General features: G+C 36.0%; 1 protein-coding gene across 3 annotated transcripts in view; it reads left to right on the top strand.

Moving 5' to 3' along the window:
• The window catches only part of LOC148609815 (uncharacterized), an 89949-nt gene that overhangs the window by 54838 nt on the left and 16315 nt on the right, over positions 1-18796 (top strand). For 2 of the 3 annotated variants that reach the window (XM_088541098.1, XM_088541100.1), the window contains exons 38-47: positions 487-692; positions 1682-1838; positions 3329-3489; positions 4905-5067; positions 7222-7547; positions 8059-8316; positions 9310-9459; positions 12064-12168; positions 14401-14508; positions 15809-15968. In XM_088541098.1, coding sequence (XP_088397224.1) covers positions 487-692; positions 1682-1838; positions 3329-3489; positions 4905-5067; positions 7222-7547; positions 8059-8316; positions 9310-9459; positions 12064-12168; positions 14401-14508; positions 15809-15968 — 1794 coding nt within the window. The remainder of the gene's footprint in view (positions 1-486; positions 693-1681; positions 1839-3328; positions 3490-4904; positions 5068-7221; positions 7548-8058; positions 8317-9309; positions 9460-12063; positions 12169-14400; positions 14509-15808; positions 15969-18796) is intronic. The other variant, XM_088541099.1, reaches the window with a different exon arrangement.

The raw sequence follows: 18796 nt of genomic DNA, 5'->3' as shown, positions 1-18796 counted from the left end.
AGCATGTAACCTTGTTGGCCATAGAATCTACCCATTGATCAGAGAGACATGACTGACAGCAGCATGTAACCTTGTTGGCCATAGAATCTACCCATTGATCAGAGAGACATGACTGACAGCAGCATGTAACCTTGTTGGCCATAGAATCTACCCATTGATCAGAGAGACATGACTGACAGCAGCATGTAACCTTGTTGGCCATAGAATCTACCCATTGATCAGAGAGACATGACTGACAGCAGCATGTAACCTTGTTGGCCATAGAAGTTACTCATTGATCAGAGAGACATGACTGACAGCAGCATGTAACCTTGTTGGCCATAGAATCTACCCATTGATCAGAGAGACATGACTGACAGCAGCATGTAACCTTGTTGGTCATAGAATCTACCCATTGATCAGAGAGACATGATTATCTATTGAAGAACTGATCATTTTTAAAGTTGTCTTACAGTGATTTTGAAAACTGATTGCTTAACATTTCAGCTGTAACCGATTTCTCAGGTGGATGGGTGGCAGGTGTTAACGATGTTAACCAGTATATACAGGTTGATATGGAGGATGCCTACAGGTTTACAGGTCTATATCTGCAGGGTCAATCAGATGATGCTAACTGGATCACTTCCTTCAGAATATACTACAGTGATGATGGTACCAACTGGTCTCTTTATATTGATAGTTCTGGACAATTTGTAAGTGTTCCTATACTTACAGAATTCAGCTTAACCATGCTATGTATGTAACTAAAAGTTCCCCTGCTATGTATGTAACTGTAGAGTTCCAGATCTATCTCTGTAACTGTAGAGTTCCCCGGCTATCTGTGTAACTTTTGAGTTCCCCGGCTATCTATGTAACTGTAGAGTTCCCCGGCTATCTATGTAACTGTAGAGTTCCCCACTATCTATGTAACTGTAGAGTTCCCCGGCTATCTATGTAACTGTAGAGTTCCCCGGCTTTCTATTTCACTGTAGAGTTCCCCGGCTATTTATGTAACTGTAGAGTTACCCGGCTATCTATGTAACTGTAGAGTTCCCCAGCTATCTATGTAACTGTAGAGTTCCCCGGCTTTCTATTTCACTGTAGAGTTCCTTGGCTATTTATGTAACTGTAGAGTGCCCCAGCTATCTATATACTTGTAGAGTTCCCTGGTTACCTGTGTAGATGGATCCTTTTATTAACTAGCCAGATTGAAATGTTGAATATATAAAGAACTGTTTTAACCAAACCCAGAATAAATTATTACTTTGGGTCCATATTGGTCCATTTCCCAAAGAGAAATATGTCAGAAATTTCGAAGTATGACTTGAAACTTCATCTCAAGATTCATTAATGCTATAAATGGATATTTGTAAGATGTAATGTACTAAAGCATCTCCAGTCTACTGTATCAAATTTGTCATCCAGATGTCACCTTATGGACTTCAACACAATGGAAACTATAGTGCTAATCAAATAATTAACTTAGAAATTATTTAAAAAAAAGCTGTTTATAAATCTGTGTATATAGATTATTCCAAAGTTTTCACACTCTTTTTCCCAGTTGCATGGGCCCTTGGCCCCTTCCCCATAGAAAAGGAAATTCACAGAAAACTTACATGTAATAAACTAAAAAATGAGTTACATATTTTTCTAATATTAGTTCTTTCTACAAGCAGCATTGAATCAAGGTTATTTCCTTCAGATATTTCTGGGAAATGTAGACAATATTTCTGACCGTATGATGACCTTTGACCCTCCAGTTCTGTCTCGCTACATTAGAATTAACCCACAGACTTGGAATGGGGCAATTGCTTTGAGAATGGAGTTCACTGGTTGTACTCAAGCTGAGCAGTTCCATTGTGAGTATATACTGTACTCAGATTGAGCTGCTGTATAGTAAATATATACTGTTCTTAGGTTCAGAAGTTCTATTGTAAGAATATACTGTACTCAGACTTAGCAGTGCTATTGTGAAAATATACTGTACTCAGACTTGGTAGTTTTATTGTGAGAATATACTGTACTCAGACCTAGCAGTTCTATTGAGAGTATATACTATACTCAGATTTAGCAGTTCCATTGTGAGAATATACTGTACTCAGAATTACCAGTTGTATTGTGAGTATAAACTGTACTCAGGCTGAACAGTTCTATTATAAGAATATATTGGAAGGTAAAATACCTATTTTTTGGGATATCAGTTCTATGATACATCCAAAAAGAGGATTATTAATTATTAGCTATTGTCTGCAAGAGCAGACAATCTAACTTCATTGTTCTGAAACACAATTCTTCCAAAAACTGTCATATTGATTTTGATGAAATTTTATATGATGGTTAGGCATCACTAGTAGATGTGCATATAATATACCCCAGTAATATTTTTTTGATTTCCACGAGGAAAGATAATTCTACTACGGAGTTTTATATGTAAACAAGCACAAATCCTCCATATTGGCTTAATGGATTTTATTGAAATCTTTTTGCAAGAAATTGAACTGTTGCACATGCTTAATTGATAAGAATTTTAGGATCACATGACCGACGATTATAAGTTTATAAATTTAAAAATGATTGAATGTTTATATCATATATAAGCCAAACAAAAGTGATCTGAAAATTTACAGATTTACTGTACTTTTAAAAAGGTTTTTTTTTTTCAACCCATGTTCATTTGACATATATAGGAATCAACCAACATGTAACTGTCTGTCTGTCTGTCTGTCTGTTCACACATCTCATTAGCACAACATCTCATTTAAATCAATCTTTATACAGGCTCTGGACCGATCTGTGCAACTATTTGACGGATCAGTGACCGATTATTGAATGATTGCTGAAGGATTGAATATCGATGACTGTTAACCAACTGATGGCAGTTTTGTTGTGAAATTTGACGGATGATCAGTACAGTTAAATTTCCGAAATTAAATTGGTACAAATTAACATAGTGCCATATTAAACTTATGTTGAAATTAAAAAAAATAGTCAATTTAAAAGAAAAGTAATTAAATATCTGTCTAAATTTATTTTATTTAGTAAAACTGTGAAAACTGATCCCTAAAATCTGTAAATTAATCATCAGTATGGAAACGGTCACATGTTTTACAGATAGGGTCGACGGATCAGTGACTGATTTGAATCTGATTGGAAGCTTATTGGTGATCGATGAACATCACAAATAGTCACGGACAGTCGGGCATTTTGTGTACATATGCCAGAAAGACACTCGACTGTATGGGGAGGTAGTCTTATTGAATGGTTTCACATGTTAACACCATGTAAATGTATGCACCTCCTATCTGTTGTATGTATTTGATGACATTTTTTAAAATTGGTTCTGTTTCAGGGGACTTCACATGTGAGAGATGTTACACATCCTACTATTGTCTTGGTGATGGCGAGGCCCACATGTGTGGAAGATGTGAAGGGTCTGGTCCATGTGATAGGTCTCCTACTGAACATTCATTTGGGGCTGCTGGTGAATGTTCTCCTTGTCCTATAGGCTGGGTAAGTATCCTACAGAACACTCGTCTTGGGTTGTGTTCTCTGCACCCTATAAGCTAGGTATGCATCCTACAGAACACTCCTCTTGGGCGGTGTTCTCTGCACCCTATAGGCTAGGTTTGTATCTTACAGAATACTCCTCTTGGGCTGTCTTCTCTGCACCCTATAAGCTAGGTATGTATCCTACAGAACACTCCTCTTGGGCTGTCTTCTCTGCACCCTATAAATTAGGTATGTATCCTACAGAACACTCCTCTTGGGTTGTCTTCTCTGCACCCTATAAGCTAGGTATGTATCTTACAGAACACTCCTCTGGGCTGTGTTCTCTGACCCTATAAACTAGGTATGTATCTTACAGAACACTCCTCTGGGCTGTGTTCTCTGCACCCTATAAGCTAAGTATGTATCTTACAGAATACTTCACTTGGGCTGTTCAAAGTTCTATGTAGGCTGGGTATGTGTCCTATGGGTTTGATATGTATTCTACAGAATGTACCACTAGGGCTGTTGTCTGCACCATATGGGTTTGATATGAATCCTATGGAATGTACCACTAGGGCAGTTGTCTGCACCATATGGGTTTGGTAAAAATCCTACCGAGTGTTCCTCTAGGGCTGTTGTGCTATGGCTGTTGTCTGCACCCTATGGGTCTGGTATAAATCCTACGGAATGTACCACTAGGGCAGTTATCTGCATCCTATGAGTTTGGTATGAATCCTACAGAATGTACCACTAGGGCTGTTGTCTGCACCCTATGGGTTTGGTATGAATCCTACGGAATGTACCACTAGGGCATTTGTCTGCACCCTATAGGTTTGGTATGTATCTTACAGGATGTTATACTAGGGCATTTGTCTGCACCCTATGGGTTTGGTATGTATCCTACAGAATGTTCTACTAGAGTTGTTGTATGCACCCTATAGGTTTGGTATGAAGGCTACAGAATGTTCCACTAGAGCTGTTGCATGCACCCTATAGGTTTGGTATGTATTCAGCAGAACACTCCTCATTGACTCTGTGCTCTGTAGGCTGGATATATATATATTCTACTAGGAGGAATGACCCGGCCAGCGAAGGCTATATTTTTATATAGCCTAGCTGGTCGAGTAGTCTAGGGCGCTGGACTTTGTGCAGGCGGTGTGGCCATAGATGTCACAGCGGTACGAGTTCGAGTCCCGTGGAGGGAACAACCAAAAAATTTGCATCACAAATTTGACCGTTCTAACATCGTTGGGAATTTTCAGACCTTTCTATACATTTACATATCTTCCCTGTATCAATTTGATCCAATGGAGCAGTGTAGCGAATAGAGTCGTCACATTCTGAGATGTTTGTATACATATATAAAATTTACTGAAGGTTGCGCCATCAAATCTTCATGATTATTTCTTTCTTAATGCTTTAGTTAAACATTGCAGATATGTAAGGATGGGTATGCCACACCTTGTGAAGACTACCACTATGTTAACTGTACAGATGATTCCTGTCCATCAACTTGTGCTAAATGTGACCCTGGCTATGCCTGTCGTGGAGGCCAGTCTTATCTTTGTAATGTAGGAACATACTCTGATGGAGAAATGGGTAAGAACTTCCTTTGAATTATAAAAAATATTCTCTCTTTTTTTCCTGATATATAAGTTAACAGGCTTCTGGCAGTTATATTGATTGTCTATCTGTCCGTTTGTTCATCTGTCCATATCAAGACCACAACTACTGTGAAAGTACTTATATTCGTTGGTATCAATTTTCGTGGTTTAGGGGAAAAGCACCAGTTCGTGGATTCTTGAATTTGTGGTATTGATGATGCTGTCATACAGTTTAAGGAAAATAATCCTTTTGTTGGGAACCAAAATTCATGGTTCATCTTATCCACAAAATCCACGAAAATTGGTACCCCACGAACAATAGAACTTTCACAGTACTTGGTATACTATCATATGAGTTTTTATGAGACTGTTGGTAGTTTAGTCATCATTTCTTTGGTGCACATGAACTTTTAAAGGATCCTGACCCTGATCTAAAAAATTACATGTTTACACCTTTGAAGAACTACTCCTGTTAAGTTGTTGTTAAATCTTGTAGAAATTGTATAGACTTCTTTGTGCTTGAAAGAAAATTTTGGTTGAAGGCTTGCAAAGGGATATTATCTAACATAAGGGTCATCCATGTATAAAGTTTAAAGGTTATCCTTTAATGTATCTCTTAATGATCCATTCATTAATGTCCCATTTTTATACCCCCTGCAAAAGAAGTTTGGGGAGTATATTGGTTTCACACTGTCTGTCCATCTGTTATTCTGTCCAAACTATCTTCTAATTAGCTTTCAGCATTGTTATAAAACTTTGTACATTGTAATATAACCACTTGAAGATATGCATATTGTCAGGAATATATGTTTGGACAAAAAAAAAGTAGAAATGATGACTGTTGAACTTAGGCATTTTTTGTTCAGCAAAACTAGGTCTCATGTGTTGTCTCCAAATCCTCTTCAATGACTTGCAGGATTGTTATAAATACTCATTATAGTGTTAGATTTTCATATGGAGATGCGCATATTGTCAGGAATTTGTGTTTAGACAAAAATTGTTGAAATGACAACTGTTGGACTTGACATTTTTCAGCAAAACTTGGTCAGTCATGTGTTTTAGGCATCTTCTCCTCAACAACTTGAAGGATTGTTTTGAACCTTAATGGGGTGTTAAATTACCATATTTTGATGTTCACATCGTTAGAAATTTATGTTTGGACAAAAATTGTAGAAGTCATGACAGTTTGAACATACATATTTTTCAGTAATACTTGGTTTAGTGTGTTGTCCACAACTTCTCCTCAATGACTTGCAGGATTATTTGAAGCTTAATAGAGTGTTAAATTACCAAATTCTGATGTTGTCAGGAATTTACGTTCGGACAAAAATTGTAGAAATTGTGACCGTTTTAACTTAAGTATTTTTCAGCAAAACTTGATCTCATGTGTTGTCTGCAACTCCTCCTCAACGATTTCAGGATTGTTTTTATGCTTAATGGGGTGTTAAATTACCATATTGGGATGTGCATATTGTCAGGAATTCATCTTTGGACAAAGGCTGTAGAAATTATGACTGTTGGAACTAAGGTATTTTTCAGCAAAACTTGGTCTCATGCATTGTCCACAACTCCTCCTAAACGACTTGCAGGATTATTATGAAACTCCATAAAGTGTTAGATTACCTTATTACCATATAGAGATGTGCACATATACTGTCAGGAGTTTGTCGTATTCTATTATTGTGTTGTAAACAAAAAATAGTACTGATCACTGTTTGGTGTGGGGTGTTTTAGAAATGGCAGCAAATTGTTTGACAAAAGTGTTTAGCCTATCCGCCATAAAGTTATAGTATTCCACTAAATTAGATGTGCCCCATTTAACTCAATATTAAAGTCATACAATAGTATAGAGTACTTTTTAAAAAAATGTTCCCAAATCTAAATGGACTATTGTGCAATCGCATTGTCAGTCTGTTGTCTGTGACACTTTTCCAGGACAGATTTTTTAACTTTAGTTGAAGGGATGCTTAGATCTTTAGTATATTGGTTTTGCATGATGACGGACCATGTTTCCTCTTTCCAGGTTTATTGCTTAACTACTCCCTGTTTTCCATATGACTTAATTTGACAGAAATGTTTGAGTATGAATATTCTTAGCATGACATAGCATACAAAATCTTGTTTCAAATTTACTGATATATTTGTTCAGAGTTTTGTGAACTGTGTCCGGAAGGAACATATCAAGATGGACAAGGCCAGACCAGTTGTAAGAACTGTCTGGCAGGATATTTCAGTGCTACAGCTAAGGAAAAGTGTGATCCTTGTGATGTTGGGTCATACAGCCTTGGTGATGGGTCAGGAGGATGTGTTGGCTGCACTGATGAATCAGAATGCCCATGTATGGGTAATAGTACCTGCTTCTCTGCAGGGGAATATTCCACAACTTGTATTAACAAAGGATCTGGGTCATATGAATGTTTAAATTGTCCTCCTGGATTTACTGGTGATGGAAACACTTGTGCTGATGTCGATGAGGTGATCTACTTAATAAAAACTATCAGTCACGACGTTATTTAATATTATTTATTTAAAACCTGGCTTCAATTAGTAATGATCATTTAGAGAGAGGGTATAAATTGATTGATATAAAGATAATACTTGGGACACTGATAGGTCAAGTCATGGAACATTTACACTATAAGCAGAAGCAAAGCCAAGGGCATGGTGAGCAGTTGACATTTTCCATCCTTTTCAAAAACTCTTTTTAAATTTTTACAGAGTTGAAGTTTTATTCCTCTTCTTTGGTCATGCTAAAATGCTATGTTTCCCCTAAGAAAAAAATAAAAATAATAGTCAAAAAGCAATGTCTTGTATATTGATGGAAATAATCAATATTTTATTTATTTCAAATTTAGAACCAAATGAATGGTTACAAGTACATAGCAGCTGATGATTGTGAATTATGTTAAACATTTGTAAATTTATAACCTTGATAAATGTTAAGATTTAAGCTGAAACATGATAGTGTAATCTTATAAAATTACAGTGTACACTATACCAGCCATGTTGGAACCCAGCCGCCTGTATTAACACAGTCCCAGGGTACCAGTGTAGTGCCTGTCCCTATGGTTACACGGGGACTTATGAGGATGCCCTCTCACAGACGGTACATCTACGTGTGTTTGACTATCAGTCTATGAACCAAGTTTTGTCACCTGTACAACAACAGCAGTGTTTTGATGTGGATGAGTGTGCATTAGGTACACATATCTGCGATGTCAACTCAGATTGTGTTAATACCATTGTGAGTGTTAATGACTGTTTAAAAAAAAAATTGCTGGACTATTTCAATTTTTGTCAGATCTTGTAGCAATGGCATATTTCTTTTATGTCATGCACAACGCGACCATTTTTTATTAATATACTAAAATATAGGTTTGAGAACTCAATTCTATTACCATTCATTAAGCATTTATTTTTCAGTTTCTTTTGGCCTTTTGAACCTTGAAAATTTGGAAATATATAACACGAGATTACCAGCTCAACTTTTTATTTTTTTATGGTAAATCTTTTGATTTGGTATTAAATTGTATGTGAGTGGACAATTATGAGGTACCAATTACTGTAAACATATTAATTTTTGCGGTTGCTAATTTTAGTGAATTCTGTGAAGTAAACATATTCGCAGGTATGAATTTTCACAGTTTCAAAAGTCATAAACGTTCTATAGTGTTAAAACTCAATTAAGCAGTTACTATTTTTTGTGATGTTGTGTCCACCATGAAAATAGTGAAAACTAGTACCACTCGAAAAATTATACTTATACAGTAAATTTTAGAATTCTAGTTGTTTCATCATTGGGGGAGTTAGTGGCTCTTGGTTATTGTTCAGTACTATTTGACATACTTTCTGAGTATGGAAGGCAGTAGGGAACATTGTATAATTTTTGTTGTACCCTAAGAATATGGGAGGCAGTAGGGAGCATGGTAGAGTTTTTGTTATACCTTAAGAATATGGGAGGCAGTAGGGAACATCATAGAGTTTTTGTTATACCCTAAGAATAAGGGACGCAGTAGGGAACATTGCAAAGTTTTTTGTAATATTCTAAGAATATGGAAGGCTGTAGGGAACATGGTAGAGTTTTTGTAATACATTGTACCCTAAGAATATGGAAGGCAGTAGGGAACATGGTAGAGTTTTTGTAATACCTTAAGAATATTTTATTATATTGGTTTATTTACAAATCATATATTTTTGCTACCTGTTGTTACAGTGCCTGGAAATATGTTAATTACAGGGGAGCTATACCTGTGGATTCTGTAATGAAGGATATGAAGGTGTCTCAACACATTTCTGTTACTCAACAGATTACTGTGAAACTGGGAAGCATGACTGTGATGAACTGGCTACATGTATCTACCTCAGAGCTAAGGAATACAGATGTGAGGTAAAATGTTTGGTTGAAAATGGCCTGTATCTATACAATGTATGTACTATATTCATTTGGCTATGCATTCTTCATGGATACAACTCCTTTAAAACCAGCTATTATATTTTGTTGAAATTCTATAGGATGGTCAGACACCATAGATATGTATTGATCATATTACACAGCCATTTTGATTCAGTAAATTTTCAAAAGTTATTTGTTGGCTTGGAGTGATGTGTTGTAGTATGCTGACAAGCCTGTCTGTAAACTGTTGCTCCTATGAGCTAGCTCTTTAAAAATCCACTCAAGTACACTACAGAGTCTGTTTGATAGGTCAAATTTTTTTGTCCTCAAATGCATGAAATATCTGTCAATGAATCTTGAGTATGACTTTGTATGATCAGTCAGTCTGTTGTAAATGTATCCTCTAGTTATAATTGAGTTTTCTAGCTTTGATCAATGGCTAATATTTACATACATTGTTCATGAAATTTTCCACACTAGAGCAGAGGTGTTTACCTTCAGAATATTCTCTATGGTATTTTCTGCTGTTTAGTGAAAATTATACATAATGGACTGCTAGTTTCGGTAAAAGCTCCATATCTAAAGAACAGAAAATACCAAAGATTTTATTGTGAATGCATTAAGCATTTGTATCAATGAATAATCAAGGAAACCAAGGCTATAGCGGTAATCAAAAGAATGTAATCCAGGGACAAAGACCAGACATGGAAAACAGACATACACAACAAAGAACATAAAGTAACTAAAATCATACATACAAAGTAACAAAAGCAAATGAGCAACTCGTACTCCACTAATAACTTGGATCATGGATCAGGTGCACTGGTAGGGTAAGTGTCCTCTGCTTTTCTAGAAACACCCGCCAAGTTGCTCATAAAAAGTCAAGTCCTGTTGGTTATGCTTTCCTCAATAATGGAACTGTTCGTAGTTTTTGGTAAATGGATCTGCTGTTGACATGTCTTACATTATAAGCTTGTGATTACAAGTTTTCTATTTGGTAGACAAATTAAACTAGAAGTAGCAGCTTATACATGTTATCTAATTCATAGTGCCCTTCTTGTTATACCTTAGTTAATAATGATGGTGTTTTTTTTTATTTACAGTGTTCTTGTTATACTTGAGTTAATAAGATGTTTTTTTTTATTTACAGTGTCCTTGTTATACTTGAGTTAATAATGATGATTTTTTTTTTATTTACAGTGTCCTTGTTATACTTGAGTTAATAATGTTTTTTTTAATTTACAGTGTCCTTGTTATACTTGAGTTAATAATGATGTTTTTTTTTATTTACAGTGTCCTTGTTATACTTGAGTTAATAATGATGTTTTTTTTTTTATTTACAGTGCCCCTCTTGTATAGCGAGCGCCGCGAAGCAGTGTGAGCTCTATGGTATCTTTCTAACTTTCCCTTGAGGTTCCCCAATATACTAACTAAAAAAAGTCATGTCCCAGAAGTAAGAAAAGGTGACTGTCCGTACAAGAAAATTCATTATTTCCTTCAATCAAACAAATAAAAAAATATCGGTTAAGATTACGTTACAGTAAAAATAAATTAATCTTTTCTGATAGTTTTCAAGTCTTTTTCTATTTTTTTTTTACTTATTTAAAGAAGTGAATGTTATGTTTATAAAAACTTTGGGTAACACGTGGATGTGTACGTACGTGTATCTCCGCTGTTCCACTGTTGCTGTTGTCAAGAACCTAACACGCCTTGGAAAAATATATAACTCTGATTGTATTATCAAAATCAAAGCATAGCTTTTCTAAGATAGGAAAGGCAATCATTTTCTTGTTTGGAATTTGCAGCTGTCGTCTGCATTTTGTTTACATCACATGATATGTGACATAAAATATTCCCATCATACGTGGAGAACTGTAATATTTGTGGTATCTGTACAGATTGATCTGACAGGCCAAAACTGAAATGAATATTGCTAGAGATGCCCTTAAGAGATAAAAATGTACAGTATTGTGAAGTGCTATAAAGTTATTGACCATTTTGAGAGCGAAGGGAAAGGGGGGGGTATTGGGTTGGGATTGTGGGAAAAAAATGTTCAAGTTATTCATTTATTAAAAAAACTCCCCCATTAATAAACACGACAAATTTTCAAATAGAAATATTGATTTTGCTTGCTGCTTAAATATAAATAGAAATTTTCATCTAGGTTGACACCCCCCCCCCTCTATTTAATGTCCTTTATTATTTTTACAAGTCTCGCACTGATGGTACACATATGGTAAAGCTCACTGTGCTGGCTGATTTAGGCAATGCCTACCCCATATTACTTTAGTTAATAATGATGTCTTTTTTTTTATTTACAGTGCCCTGTTGGTTTTGTTTTTAAGTCAGTAATAATGGGGTTTTTATTTTGTGCCCTGTCAGTCATGCTTCAGTCAGTAATGATTGTTTTCTTTTATTATCAATGCCTTAGTCAATAATGATGGTTTTTTTTATTTACAGTGCCCTGTTAGTTATGCTTTATTTAGTAATAATTGGGTTTTTATTTACAGTGACCTGTTGGTTATCGTTTAGTCAGTAATGATAGGGTTTTTCATTAACAGTATGCTTTAGTAACTAATAATTGGGTTTTGTTTATAGTGCCCTGTTGGTTATGCAGGAAATGGTAAACAGTGTGGGAAAGATTCAGATTTGGATGGTCACCCTGATATCACTATAGCCTGTACAGACTGGGGATGTTATAAGGTGAGTAGTCCCCAGGTTGTGGTGTAAGGTCTCCCTGATATCACTATAGCCTGTACAGACTGGGGATGTTATAAGGTGAGTGGTCCCCAGGGTGTGGTGTAAGGTCTCCCTGATATCACTATACCCTATACAGTTTGGGTATGTTATATGGTAAGTGGTTCACAGGGTGTGGTGTAGGGTCTCCTTGATATCCCTGTAACTTTTACAGACTTGGGATATGGTGAAGTGAGTGGTCCTAAAGGTTTCGGGAAGGGTCTCCCTGGTATCACTATAGCCTGTACAGACTTGGGATATCATTAGGTGACTGGATCACAGAGTGTTGTGTAGGGTGTCCCATAATCACAATTGCCTTTACTGGCTGTTATAATGTGAGTCAGGTCCACCCAGTGTAGTAAAGGTTGTCTTGTTTTCAAGTGTTGATCTTTCGATTAGGAGCATTCCCATTATTTACTGATGTAGTAATGTTTTATGCCTCTTTAGGAATGAATTAGCCAAACTGATTTCCCATTTGCAACTGTTGTGTATTCAAACAATTTATTACATATAAGACACATTGCTTGCATATCCCAATCCTTAAATATTGTTTTTGTCATAGCCTTGTAAAACTGATACTCTTTTTTCCCGCACACAGCGCATGCCATTTTGTTTTGGACAATTTTGTGGCAGTTCCCAGACTTCAATTTTTTTTGTACATTGACTCAATAGAAAGATTTTGTTAACACAACACCACTGTTAACTGCTAGATGAGTTTACAAATTTGTAGGATTGTTAGTCACCATATGTAGTTGATCATATTCTGCTGCAATTTTGTTTCAACATATCTAAATTTTACAGGTGTTATGGAGATTTTGCACTGGCTTTTTAGCTCACCTTGCCAAAGGCCATGTGAGCTATTGCCATCACTTGGCGTTAGTCGTCATTGTCGTCATTGTCGTCGTTAACAATTTCTCAAAACTCTCCTCCTCTGACACCATTTAACTAATTGAAACCAAACTTGGTATGAATGTTTCTTAGGGTATCCTGCATAGAATTGAAGTGGGGATTTTTGATCCGTTGAAAAACATGGCAGCCGTTACTAAAAATAGAACATAGGGGTCAGACAGTTGTTTCTCACATATATCTCCAAAACCGTTAGGTTTAGCCAAATTCTGACATTGAGTAAAAGTGTTCAGCATGATGAGATCTGTGGTCAAATTTTCATTTTGATATGTTAAGCCATGTTGGAGTTATTGCCCTTTTTTCAGCATTTTTTTGTGCTATTTTTAATGTTATTTCTTTCAAAAGTCTTCTCCTCGGACACCACCTAACCAATTGGAACCAAACTTGGTATGAATGTTCCTTTGGGTATCATGCATAGAACTGATGTGGGGATTTTCGACCCATTGAAAAACATGGCTGCTGTAACTAAAAATAGAACGTAGGGGTCAGACAATAGTTTTTCACAAGTATCTCCAAAACTGTTAGGTTTAGCGAAATTATTTCTATAGCTGAAATGACTCTTATTATAAGGCCTTCAAAAGTTGTCTGGGATCAAAGTTGTCAGGTGAATCCTGTAAGAGTTATTGCCCTTGAAAGATGGAAATGACGTTTTTTTTTACAGTTTTCAGCAAATATATTTAAACTATAAAAGAAAGAAACTTTCTATCACTGAAATGATCCTTATGATAGTCCTACCAAAGTCTTCTTTAGTCTGAATTGTTGGACGACTCCTTGTTAAGTTTATTGCCCTTGAAAGACAAACTTTAACCAGGTGAGCAATTCAGGCTCCTGGGAGCCTCTTGTTTTTCTGTGGTAAGGGTCATTTGGCTATGCAAAGCAAATTTGTATCAATTTTACTATTCTGTGTGTGGTAAATAAAATTTTGTTTAACTCTTATTTGTTCAAAAACATTTTCTTAGTTAATTTGAAAAAAATTTGTTATCTTTTAAGTGAAAAAGTTGATGATATTTTGAAAAATGAGTATACTTGCTTTAAATATCCTGATATTAAAATGATCAAAAAACTGATTTGTGTTACTTATTACCTTATGTTTTTGCAGCACATTTCTTGTCAGTTAAGAGTTATTACCTTTAATTACAAAATATTGTGTTCTCATAAATATGAGATATTCAAGCATATGGTATTCTCATATTCAGGAAAAATATGTTGATTTACCTCCAGGTTGGTATTTATTCAGGCAACATTATTTGCTTTACTGGCGACAGTTTATGAATGATATGGTTCTCATTTCAGGACAATTGCCCAACAATTCCTAACTGTGGTCAGGAAGATGTAGACAATGACAATATGGGGGATGATTGTGATATGGACTCTGACAACGATGGTCTGATTGATTCTATTGTGAGTAGTAAAAACAGAGTGTTAGGGTGAGAAGGGTGGGGTAGAGAGAAAAATGACAACATGGGGGGTGTTGTGATATGGACTCTGACAACTATGGACTGATTGATTCTATTGTGAGTAGTAAAAACAGAGTGTTAGGGTGAGAAGGGTGGGGTAGAGAGAAAAATGACAACATGGGGAATGATTGTGATATGGACTCTGACAACGATGGTCTGATTGATTCTATTGTGAGTAGTAAGAACTGGATGGGTACTTTAGGGTGAGAGGAGAGAGGTAGAGAGAAAAGTGACAACATGGAGGATGATTGTGATATGGACTCTGACAACGATGGTCTGATTGATTCTATTGTGAGTAGTAAGAACTGGTTGGGTACTTTAGGGTGAGAGGGGAGGGGTAGAGAGAAAAGATGACAACATGGGGGGTGTTGTGATATGGACGCTGACAATAATGGTCTGATTGATTTTATTGTGAGTAGTAAGAACAGGGTGTTAGGGAGATAGGGGAGGGGTAGAGAGAAAAAATGACAAAATGGGGATGATTGTGATATGGACTCTGTCAACGATGGTCTGATTGATTCTATTGTGAGTAGTAAGGACAGAGTGTTAGAGAGAGAGGGGAGGGGTAGAGAGAAAAGATGACAACATGGGGATGATTGTGATATGGACTCTGACAATGATGGTCTGATTGATTCTATTGTGAGTAGTAAGGACAGGGTGTTAGGAAGAGAGGGGAGGGGTAGAGAGAAAAGATGACAACATGGGGATGATTGTGATATGGACTCTGACAATGATGGTCTGATTGATTCTATTGTGAGTAGCAAGGACAGGGTGTTAGGAAGAGAGGGGAGGGGTAGAGAGAAAAGATGACAACATGGGGATGATTGTGATATGGACTCTGACAATGATGGTCTGATTGATTCTGTTGTGAGTAGTTAGAACAGAGTGTTAGGAAGAGAGGGGAGGGGTAGAGAGAAAAATGACAACATGGGGATGATTGTGATATGGACTCTGACAATGATGGTCTGATTGATTCTATTGTGAGTAGTAAGAACAGGGTGTTAGGGAGATAGGGCAGGGGTAGATAGAAAAGATGACAACATGGGGATGATTGTGATATGGACTCTGACAATGAGGGTCTGATTGATTCTATTGTGAGTAGTAAGAACAGGGTGTTCAAGAGGGGAAGGGTTGAGAGAAAAATGACAACATGGGGGGGGGATTGTGATATGGTTTAAGTTTATTGATAAAGGAATACAATTGTAAGATACCAGAATGTAATCAACCACTATTTTATATTTTAGGATAATTGTCCATACTTTCGAAGTTTTGATAAGACTGACTCTGATGGGGATGGTGTAGGAGATGCCTGTGACAACTGTCCTTCTAACACCAATGCTGACCAGACGGATACAGATGGTGATGGTACTGGTGATGTGTGTGATACTGATGATGATAATGATGGTGAGTATACCTCAGCTGGTGGTCATGATGATTACAGTGGTGATGAGTCAAACAATTCTAATGATGACATGTTGGTGAGTTAAAATACTGTGAAAGTATTTAATTTGTGGTTACCAATTTTTGTGGATTGTTGAAGAAGCACAAATTTGTGGAATCTTGAATTTGTGGTTTTGAGGATTTCAGTAAACACATAAAAGGGAATCTTCTTTTCTTATGGAACCAAATTTTGTGGTTTAGCCTACCTACAAAATCCACGAAAATTGGTACCCAACAAACAATAGTACTTTCACAGTAGACACTGATTACAATAATGATGAGTAAACCTATACTGGTGACTCTAATGATGATTTTGGTGAATAAACATTGCACTGGTGGTGAGTTGTGCTGGTGGGGTGTGTTATACAGTGTACTGATCAAGCCAAGGATCTGGAAACAGTGAAAAATGCCAATCATTGACCAACAAATATTGCAAATGACCAATGACAATTTGCCAATATGGGACATCATAAATTGTCAACCTTTATAAACTACATTGCATGGTTTTATTACAGTAATCCCTCTCTGAAACAGCCCCCTGACCAATGGTCACCTGCCTTATGCGACCACATTTCGACTTATAGTGCGAATTGACCCCTTATAAAGAGAGGGACTACTGGTACTAGAGTATCTAAACATCCTGTCTATTTGTCACCTAATTGTTTATTGGAAATTGATTGACAGGTGTGCATCAATGTTTGCCGATGCGCAGCCATCTGCGACTGTGATTTTACCTGTAACAGATAAGTTGATTACTTAATTGAATTGATAGTACACGTGCTGCACTATTGCGTATATGAAGGAATTGAATTACTTGATTTATGAAATTAAGAAAAAGATTTACAAATCCATCATTTTCTCACCGATCTTTCAGTGGTAATGAAAGCATGCAGTGCTACGAATCATTCATTGTAGTTTGTAATTATTAATTTATCAATTAAATACTTTTAACAGAGATGTCAACAACCTATTTAAATCAATTTTAAAAAAATGTGTATTCTCAATTTTTTTTATTAATAAACATTTTTCAAAGGGAAGAACAACTGGTTTTACTGACAGTATTTACATTAAAGTATATAAATTTCAATATCAATTCATATGCATGAAGAAAATGGTTATTTTACAAGAATTAAAGATAAGAAAAAGAAAGGATTTCCGTAAATCGAAATGCCAAATATCCAAGTTCCTGCATGTAATTAATCAGTTTCACAAATAAATTATTTGAATAAACAAGCTTGGCTTTATTTTTGGGTTAATATAAATGATGTTTTTTATAAGATCAAGAAAGTTATAGTTGTTAATTTGGAGTGATTAAAAATTATAATCAACTTAACATTATTTAAATACACTAATTAAACTTCTTGAGAAATTTAATGGAAAAAAAAATCTAAATTGAAAGTTTTGAGAAATAACTACAAAAATTTTTTTAAAGAAAAAAGTTTATTCTCGATCTGAGCATGTAAAAGACCGCCCCAAATGTCTGCTGGAGTTTGATTAAATGACCGGCATGGGCAGTCAAATTTCCTGAACCTTGGTACTTAGTAAACCTATTTTGATAATAACAATATTACTAAGAATACCATAGTGGTGTTTTACTGTGACGTTGCAATGACTGGCAAATTTGTACTTGTAGCCATTACTGTAATCAATATTTTGTAAACAAATACATGTGGTACATGTACAGCAATACTGCAAATCTCTTAAACATTGAAATAATAGAAACAAATCAAAAGTAAATGTACTTTACGAAAACCACCAGCAGAATTTGCTACATGTACTTTACTAAACCCACCAGTAGGATTTGCTGCATGTACTTTACTAAACCCACCTGTAGGATTTGCTGCATGTACTTTACTAAACCCACCTGTAGGATTTGCTGCATGTACTTTACTAAACCCACCTGTAGGATTTGTTGTATGTACTTTACTAAACCCACCTGTAGGATTTGCTGCATGTACTTTACTAAACCCACCTGTAGGATTTGCTGCATGTACTTTACTAAACCCACCAGTAGGATTTGTTGTATGTACTTTACTAAACCCACCAGTAGGATTTGCTGCATGTACTTTACTAAACCCACCAGTAGGATTTGCTGCATGTACTTTACTAAACCCACCAGTAGGATTTGCTGCATGTACTTTACTAAACCCAACCGTAGGATTTGCTGCATGTACTTTACTAAACCCAACCGTAGGATTTGCTGCATGTACTTTACTAAACCCACCTGTAGGATTTGCTGCATGTACTTTACTAAACCCACCAGTAGGATTTGTTGCATGTACTTTATTAAACCCAACCGTAGGATTTGCTGCATGTACTTTACTAAACCCACCAGTAGGACTTGATGCATGTACTTTACTAAACCCACCTGTAGGATTTGTTGTATGTACTTTACTAAACCCACCAGTAGGACTTGATGCATGTACTTTACTAAACCCAACCGTAGGATTTGTTGTATGTACTTTACTAAACCCACCTGTAGGATTTGCTGCATGTACACAGAGCAATATGCCTAGAAACCATCTGCTGTTTTACTAGAAAAAAAATATCCTTTTACCAATTATAAAGCTGATGTTGATAATATCTTGTGAACTAGTTACTATAAAGAACTATTATAAAATAAAACATAGCACATGGATAGTAACCAGATAACTGATAATGTTTATCATCCTTTAGACTTCGATCCAAAACAGAATTATTTCTGATATACTCACTACAAAGGAGTGACTCTTTACTCTAGAGAAATGGCAAAATTGTAGTATGGTAACTCATCATTAAGGAGTTTAGAAATT

The sequence above is a fragment of the Perna viridis genome, chromosome 8 (assembly GCF_037379345.1).
Source record: "Perna viridis isolate PV_CMFRI_1.1 ecotype Kerala chromosome 8, ASM3737934v1, whole genome shotgun sequence".
Taxonomy (NCBI): domain Eukaryota; kingdom Metazoa; phylum Mollusca; class Bivalvia; order Mytilida; family Mytilidae; genus Perna; species Perna viridis.
Note: the sequence above shows the minus strand (reverse complement) of the source record. Positions and strands in the feature narration are given on the sequence as shown.